This window comes from Dermacentor variabilis, chromosome 4 (assembly GCF_050947875.1).
Source record: "Dermacentor variabilis isolate Ectoservices chromosome 4, ASM5094787v1, whole genome shotgun sequence".
In the NCBI taxonomy this organism is placed as follows: domain Eukaryota; kingdom Metazoa; phylum Arthropoda; class Arachnida; order Ixodida; family Ixodidae; genus Dermacentor; species Dermacentor variabilis.
In genome coordinates this window covers 117,775,063-117,783,307 of record NC_134571.1, presented here as the reverse complement: position 1 = coordinate 117,783,307, position 8,245 = coordinate 117,775,063, and the positions used below count along the sequence as shown (strand labels likewise).

At 49.4% G+C, this 8,245-nt stretch overlaps 1 protein-coding gene across 2 annotated transcripts; it reads left to right on the top strand.

Moving 5' to 3' along the window:
• The first annotated feature begins 655 nt into the window (after window positions 1-655).
• LOC142579667 (uncharacterized) lies at window positions 656-7,251 on the top strand. 2 transcript variants are annotated; one of them, XM_075690098.1, is made up of 5 exons: window positions 656-1,409; window positions 2,204-2,304; window positions 2,445-2,563; window positions 6,823-6,968; window positions 7,070-7,251. In XM_075690098.1, the coding sequence occupies exons 1-5, from the start codon at window positions 694-696 to the stop codon at window positions 7,071-7,073; spliced, it is 1,086 nt and encodes a 361-aa protein (XP_075546213.1). In that variant the 5' UTR covers window positions 656-693; the 3' UTR covers window positions 7,074-7,251. The 2 variants fall into 2 exon arrangements, with proteins under 2 accessions (XP_075546213.1, XP_075546212.1); XM_075690097.1 differs by having other exon boundaries at window positions 664-1,409; window positions 7,121-7,251.
• The last annotated feature ends 994 nt before the right edge of the window (window positions 7,252-8,245 follow it).

The window sequence follows — 8,245 nt, the reverse complement described above, 5'->3', positions numbered from 1 at the left end:
TCTTTCCAGGAACCAGCGTAAATCTTCAAATCGCGGCGGAGCCTGCGCATGCCGCAAACTAAACGTACCGTCATAAAAGCAAAGGTGCGCAAGACAGATGACGATTATTGTGGTCCAAGATGAGCCGCGAAGGGTGCAAACATTTTTTTTTAAGAATGTGGCCGCCGATTTGGTATGTCGAACCACGGCCGCTGTGGCTTGGTCGAACACGCTTGGTCCAACTCCCGTGAACTCGTGGCTCGTCGCATCGCGTGCATTTGTGCCCGCGAAAAGAGGAGCGCGAGGCCACGCGCCGCCCCAAAAGAGACAGTTTGCGAGCGAAGACGAAGACACATATATCCAGAAAACCAGTCATTCAAACATCGCAAAATACCCTCTGGTGCATTATCACTTCCCTAAAAAAAAAAAAAAAAAGTTGACCAAGCCCATTGCTATTGTAGCCTGGATTTGTGCCGGTCATTCTCTAATTTGATTAAGGAGGGGGGAGGGGAGCATGTTCCTCCAGAATATCGCGACAACGAAAGAAAGCTCTGACACAAGTTTTTTAGGTTTCCTGCGGTTCGAGGGAGAGGGGAAAATTGTAGACAAGAACCAGGAAACGCTCGTACGGCAGAGAAAACCAATCCCTGTGAGCGGGCATGTGCTAAATACTTTAGGGTGATCATCATCATTATCATCATCATCAAAAACGTCATGCGTCGGCCTTTCGGAATGGTACACTTTCCGAGCACGCTGTACAACGAGTCACTGCACAGCGAACGGCAGCTACTGAACAGTCGCAGACCAGCTGCAATCGCGCTCGCTGCGACGCACTTCGCAAACGCCGCTTGTGCCTCGAGGATGGCGTCATCGGGCCGTGCTGCTGGCTCCGCTGGCCTCAACGCCGGTCTCTCCAGGGACGACGACGGCCGGATGAGCGCTTGGAACGGCTACGCCACGCTGAGGGGCGGCGACTGCGAGCTGTCGGCGAGCAGCAGCAGCGACGACAGCAGCAGCGGGGACGACGACGGCACCAGTAGCGGCGACAGCAGCAGCAGCAGCAGCGGTTCCAGCAGCGACAGCGGAAGCAGCGACGTCGCGCAAGCCGGCGCGTCCCAGTCGGAGGACATCGACATCGAAGAGGCGCCGACCGTCTCCATCGTCGCAGCCGGGGCCGCCTTCGCTGCGAGCGAGCCACAGATGGGCATCTGGATTCAGCCGAACGTCGTCCGCCCGGCGGACCTTCCCAGTGACCACCCGGACGAAGTTCACGACTGGAGCGCTTGGCCAAAGTTCCCTCCCAAGGAGGACGCGGATGAGCAGCCCGCGATCGCTCCGAGTCTGCCGGCCAAGGTTCCCCATGTCACGCTCGTCAACCAGCACGAGTTCCTGCTGCCTAGGATGGAACTGCTGATACACACACAGGGCAGGCGAGTCTTCTTCTTCTTTTTTTTTTTTTTTTGAGCTCCCCGTCGGGTGCTCGATCGGCATGGGTGTTTGCGCGGCCTATTCTGGATCGTATGCGCGTACTGACTCGTATAGCACACAGCAGCGGATGAAAAGAACGCACGCTGTGTGCGTTCTTATACTGCTCGGGCGGACGCCGCTTTCTGCGGAGCTTGCCGTAGTTGTAGCGTCGTCGTGCAATTAAGATATTTATTATTGCGATACCAGTTATGCGGAAAGACGATATGGATTCGCCTCGTCGTGCAAGGGGACGAACTCAAAACGGTTCGCTTTCAGAAGCGTTGCGACCTCTCACTCCACAGGGCAGCGTCCTGCCTTCCGTTGTTGGCATGAGCGTTCCGAGCACACATTAGCGTTCCTGCCTAGAAGCTTCACATACCACATCGTGTAGTGCATGCTGGCCTGATAAAACGAAAGCAGTGGACAGTAATCACGGGACGCTAGGCATTTACCATGCGGACTATAATCACCGTCTCGTTTTGCGAAGGTATTCCTGCAGTTTACACCGATTCAGCAGTTTTGGGAGCAAGCCGATTGAGTCGCCTATGTTCGTGGCTACAGGCAGCGCGTCATTGAGATACGAGGAACAAGCACCTATGCGGTGACTCACGTATATTGATGTTCATGTCTTTCTCAGCCTGGCATCGTGCAATCATCGCGTTTTAGCTGCTCGTTTCGACACGTGCTTGCCTACCCATCGCATGACAACGGTGTTCGTCAAAAATGACCGTGCCTCGGCCATCTCCCTCGCATGCAGGTTCATGCAGCCAGCGCCTTCGTTTCGGATTACAAACTTGGTGGACGACTTGCAGTACACGGCCTGGCTCACCTTCACGGATTCCACTGGGAGCGCATGCGGTCAGTGCGAGCGAGGCGCTACCGGCGTCGGCCTTATCGCCGCCTCCCCTCTCACCCCCCCCCCCCCCCCCACAGAGAGAGGCGTCTTTACGTTTCTGCGTTTGTGGTGAAGTACAAGGCATGTCCTTGGACTTGTGCAGTTGGTCAGTATTCCCACCCGGATTCACCGCATCCCGGTTCCTCGTGGAACGGCCGTGTGCTGTCGTTCTCTCGGCTGAAGCTCTTCTCCAACGACGGCTTCACTTCGAAACCACCCCCGGTGAGAGTTAGTTCGCCGTACCCCATTTTAGCCGCGCTTGTGATTTAGGTTGCCGTTCTTAATTTGCACTATGCTTTGCAGGCTACCAGTGTAAAATTCCCCGGTGTCCTTAGCTACCGCCTAAGAGACGCGAAGGCTAAAGCCTACTGTAATTCACATGAATCCTCCTTCATCCACCGTAGTCTTCCTTAATACACCCTAATCCTCCTTAGTACACCTTAAGTAACTTTGGTAATCATTAATAATGTTTAATACACGGCTGGACATGCTTTGGTTCCCATCTGGCCTTCTTTAGGTCACATGATATTTCCTGTACGTCATCACGCGCCCTTGAAACGGACTTCACCTTATTCAGTGGATCGACCACATCAAGTGGCGACGAGCCGCTGTGGCAGTCATCACAACATGAACTCTCGCCTCATCTCTTTTACTCAGCGTGTAGGTGCGCGATGTCGCGTGCTTTTTTCTTCGTCTGCTGATAGATCGGCGCTGTGTTCACGTTTGTCACTTATGTCGTATGATGATGATGACGATGTCGTTTCCACTAATCATTATGGTGTGCTCCCTTTGCGGCGTCGCCGCGTTCATAAGACAAGAATGAGGTACTGGGTGCCGCCTACGCATCCTTGTATTCAGGGTCCGTCTTCTCGCACATAATCGGATACGCCGCACTGTCTACGAAAACCTTTCCATCGGGACGTCTCGGTTTAGACTCATCATTGTAAAACAGAAACAAAAAATCGCCAACCATTACAATCAAAATAAGCGCCAGCGAGAGCTGACGCGAGCAGACGATAGTACGAAACGAGCGTGCCTGATGATACCACATACGAGTACGAATCAAGCGGTCGGGCGGGTCCGCATAAAACCAGTCACCTCGCCCCGCACGTCACTGAAGGGGCTGCTCTCATAGGTCTCCGGCGTTCGCGGCTCGCTTGTCGCCGCGGAAAGCCGTGAAAAATCGGTCCAGGACCGATCCATCCCGCGGTGCGATAAAGCTGCCACGCGGCAGCTTTCGCGGCGCGTGTCTTGCCGCCGGCGGCGCGCCGCGGGCGTTTTTCCGCTAGAGTGCACGCGTCTTTATCAAGGTATGTGTAAACTGGTAGCGAAGCTTCCATAGAAGCCCACATGTCAAGAAAATGGCGGCTCGCTCCAACCGTCGCCATCTACATATAGGGGGGGGGGGGAAGGGGCAACTAACAGCAAGCAGCAGATAAAAATAAAAAGCGACGTCATAACTGGAAATGGCCGTCACGTCAAGATCTCGTGCTGCTTGGCGCGGATGCTTGAATTTCTTTAGCGTCCGGCATTGCGACCGCTGCGCCAGCAGTTACGCGTATTTTTCTTTTGAGGCTGCGGCGAGCTTGCGATTTGCCTCAGCGGAAGCGTCAGCGTGTCATTAAACTATACGAGTGGCGCATGTCTTAATGTCAGGATAATTAAGCTGTTATTGACAGAAGTTGCTCCAGTAGGTTCCTTAGGAAGGTGAGCGAATAGGATGGAAATAAATGACAGTGCCATACAGGTTTTAAAAGCAACTTCACTTTTATTCGTCTAAAATGATGCAACCAATATAACTGACCAAAAAAAACATGCTTCAATGAATGAAAAGTACTATGGCCAGCAGACAGTCGTAATGTATAGCAACATATGCGAAACCTTCTCCCAGAATCATTCGCAATTCCGCGCGACACCATGTATTGATATACAACAATTATCACACAAGACAAGGTTGCCCCATATTATCATTTAGAAAACATTCTACTTACTGATTTTGCTGCCCGTCGGACACTCGGAGCCTGTGTTGAGTGAACGAACATAACGCGACGTTTCTTCGCGGAGCGTTCCGCATTTATCATCACGACGAAACGCAGCCTGTCGGAGGCCACAGCGTGAACTTGCACGTTAAAAACCTGCACCCGGCCACACCCTTCGCGAATGAATGCCGTGCGCTAGGTCACGCGAAATTTGACCTGAAGCGCACGTCACATTTTAAACAAACACGCAAGGAAATAATAATGATAAAAAAAAGAGCTCGGACAAACCCGCCGAGTTCAAGCGAGCAACGCCATTCCGCACGACATACTAGCTGCTTTGCACAGTCTTGCCAAGGCTGGCGACAGAATCGCTGATTGGTAGGGGTCACCGAGAACGAACAACTAAATTGTGAAATAGAAAAAAAAATACAATTTGCTGTTTCAGTTTACCAAAAATATTTGACACGAAATAGTTACTCGCACGACAGTATACGGTTCGAACTCTTTTTTTTTTTTTTTTCGCGTAGGTTTTCTAGTTTGTGTTCGTCGCCCCCCCCCCCCCCTCGCCTAGTCACGCATAAATCGTGCACCACTAACTGATATCTGTGGCGATAAGTCTTGGCGTGCTTCACGACCTTTTGCAAGCTTCGCGACCTATTTAGATGGACCTTGCAATGTCGATCCAAATAGGTCGCCCAGATCTAGGCGAGAAGTCGTTCAGTACAAATTGTCACCGACATCAGCAAGGGTGGTTATGGGAGCAACGATTGAAGCGCGACTATGTTTGGAGGGAACAAACATTGGGAAAGAAAGTTTTTTTTTTTTATTCAAGCGAGACAAACAGTCAGATTCATCAAAGGAAATAAAATTTGTGGTCAGTTTTATATATTCGTGACGAGTTAAAAAATACAAGTTAATTTAATTTTATTGTTATTATACATACATTTCTTGTCAGCGCCCATCGTTACAGGGGGCGTTGGCGCCGTTATATCCCTCGCAATACATTGCAGCTCTTGAAATGTGCAAGAAAGGCGCGCTCGTAAAGTTCACCTGTTGAAATACGCCACCTTCACACGTAGTGTTTTTTTTTTTTTTTGCTTGTCGACGTTTGTCTGAATTTGGTGACGCAGGTAGCTTCATCGATTCTTAACCTGTTCATTCAAAAGTAATGAGTTACGACCGCCAGACAATTGTTTAGTTGTTTTCGTGCGACTGCGCTGGCCGACGGGCTTGGCGTCCGACGATGGGACCAGCACTCTACACTCGAAGCTTTCGTCGGCCTCCAAAGAAAGTATGTTCCGTGCAGGGGTGCGATTTCGACAATCGTACGGCTGGCCTTGCGTCGCTTTCCGCGCTGAAAGCGCGAAATGACCATGAAGTCGAATGGCGGGGCATTTGAATATATAGTTCTAAAGGCAGGCCAAAAAAAAACAGATTTCGCGCCTTCGAAAACAAAATGACGTCATTTCTGTTTTTTAACGGATATGGCGTCACATTATTTTTCTTCCGCCGGAAGTGTTCCCTCCACATGCAGACGGCGCTAAGCCACATGAACCGCCGATGAGCCGCCATGTTTTGAACGTATCGGCTCCTAGGGAAGATTCGCTACCAGGCGTATTTAAAACCCTGGACCTTGCCTTTGTATACTTCACAGCTTTGAACGAGCGCGCACGTTGCACTAAGACGCAGGACAGGACTGTCAAGTTCGCTGTGTGCGCTTGTTCAAAGCTGGCCCAGCGTCATTTGGAGAAGCATATCAGGAATTTATGACAGCGCGGGTGCTAGAAGTGCTTGCCGTGCTGTCCTGTCTCGTGTCTTGGTGCGTGCCTGCGATGGCTTTCACAAGTCACATTCTTCCGAGCCCAGCTAGCAACACGCAGTCCTACCACGATACTCGTCGCTATAGCTGTTTTCTTTCTGGTCATTGTGGTTTCTCGTTAAAACAAAAGTTGCACAGATGACCATGTACCCCAAGGAGACAAACACTTATTTTGGTCACTTTCGCTGTTATAACTCGTCAATCAACGGCCGCCGAGAAGTGTCAATTAGGTTGAACTGTGGATGGGTGACCAAAATTCAACCACTCTCAGCCAACACTGCGACACCCAACGCCTTATTTTAAGATTTGCCTTCATAGGATAGCTAGTGCAGGAGGTGCCAGGCCAGTTTTGTATTGAACTAAATAACGAAGTGCTTTGTGCCAGTCATGCTGCTGTGCTTTGCGATTGTTATAACTTCCATCAATGCAGTTTAGGCTTGTGATAATGGAGTTGAATACCTTCATTATAAGTGGACAGTTCATTCAGGGTAAGTGGGCTCCCAGTGGCACACTACAGAATTGGTGCATCACGCGGGCTGGATTTTGATTTTTGTAGATGTGTAAAATATCATACGAATAAAAAAGAAGGCATGCATTCTATACTGACTAACCCGTGATTTAACACCTTCCCCATTCCAAACTAAACGCTCAATACAGAAACTGCCCTCTTTTATGTCTTGCAGATCACTCTAACGTGTAACAATAGTTACCGTATCCAAGTGAACGTTGGAATAGTGGAAGACAGCGGACACATCCTGAGCACGTCGGTCGTCCGACAGTTTGTCGGTGCCTACTTTGTCGCCGTCACCCAGTACAGCAAAAAATCTAGGTGGGTATTGTGCTTTCCACGCGGGCTGTTATCTTCCCTTTCCAAATCGGTGCACTTAACATTTCACTCTCCTCTTCTTTCATTCTCTCTTCCTTCTACAGCTGATGAAACCACAATCAGAGATTTATTTTCATTTTTTTTTTTGCTTCTAGTCTCTCGCGTCCAAGCAACAAGGGGTTGAAGACTAAGGCACGATAATTTAATGTCAAATACTTCGCACTGTTTTCACGACTTCCATTGTTTCTGTATAACAGTAATAAAGACATATTTGTCGGTAAATAAAGGTCTTTTCTCCTTTTTACTTGTTCAATGACATTCTACAGTACAACAAAGACAAACAATGTAATTGTGGTGGCTACTGAGGAATAGAAAAATAGACCTGCTGCACACATGATCATGGCGCAGGCCAGTTCCCGCCCTAAAAAGAACGAAAGAAAAATGAAAGCGCTCCCAGCACATAAATATGAACACCCTATAGTTCTCTTGCATACCTCACAGAATATGCATTGCGCACAGAATGCAACCTGGAGATATAGTTCCCACGAGAACAAAGTTAGAATTCCCAACATGCACGTTATTGAGGCCATTCAACAGGTACAGAGCGATAGAGCCCTCTGGGATACTTTAGTGAAGATGTGACGGCTTGAACCACAGACAATTACTAGAGAGAACTGTGGCCCTGTTTAAGGGACCTGCAAGCAGGGCAGTCAAGCCAGCATGGGCATGATGGATAGTACACGCATTTGCTTAAACTTCGTCTTTGTGACTTTGCAAAGTGATCGTTTTACGAAGGCACTGCATTATAAATAAACACAAAAAATGTCTGACGGTAGGATTCACGCACAGGACCTCTAGCACAGAAGCCCAATATTGATATGATTGCGCCACGGACGCAGGGACAAGCGGAACCAGTGCAATGAGCAGCGATTATGCGTACTTGCGGAGTCTCGTTACCCTCTGCGTTACAAAAGCACAAATTGCTTCGAAATTTAGAATATAGGCCCAGGTGAAGCGTAATAAACGACGCTACAAGAACGTCCGAATCCACAAGCACGAAGATCAGACAAATCCTCGTACTACCCACCATTCCCGTGATGGCTGAACAATCCCAGCGCCAAAGTTCCCTGCAGTACTTCTAGTAAACTCTATGGCTTAGATGGCACCCAGCCTATCAAGCGCAGGCGTAATTTTTGCACCAGCTTGCCATGATGTGAAGGATTTTCAGGGTGTCCACATGGACAGGGAAGAGGATAGAAGTACAGTTAAAGCTCAACATA

What these genes read in the sequence shown, in the direction of transcription:
- LOC142579667 (XM_075690097.1), top strand. Translation starts at nt 694, where the DNA reads ATGCGTCGGCCTTTCGGAATGGTACACTTTCCGAGCACGCTGTACAAC. An exon ending in TCACTTCGAAACCACCCCCG is followed by an intron (nt 2,564 to 6,822) that starts GTGAGAGTTAGT and finishes TATGTCTTGCAG; the next exon opens with ATCACTCTAACGTGTAACAA. An exon ending in CAGTACAGCAAAAAATCTAG is followed by an intron (nt 6,969 to 7,120) that starts GTGGGTATTGTG and finishes TTTTGCTTCTAG; the next exon opens with TCTCTCGCGTCCAAGCAACA.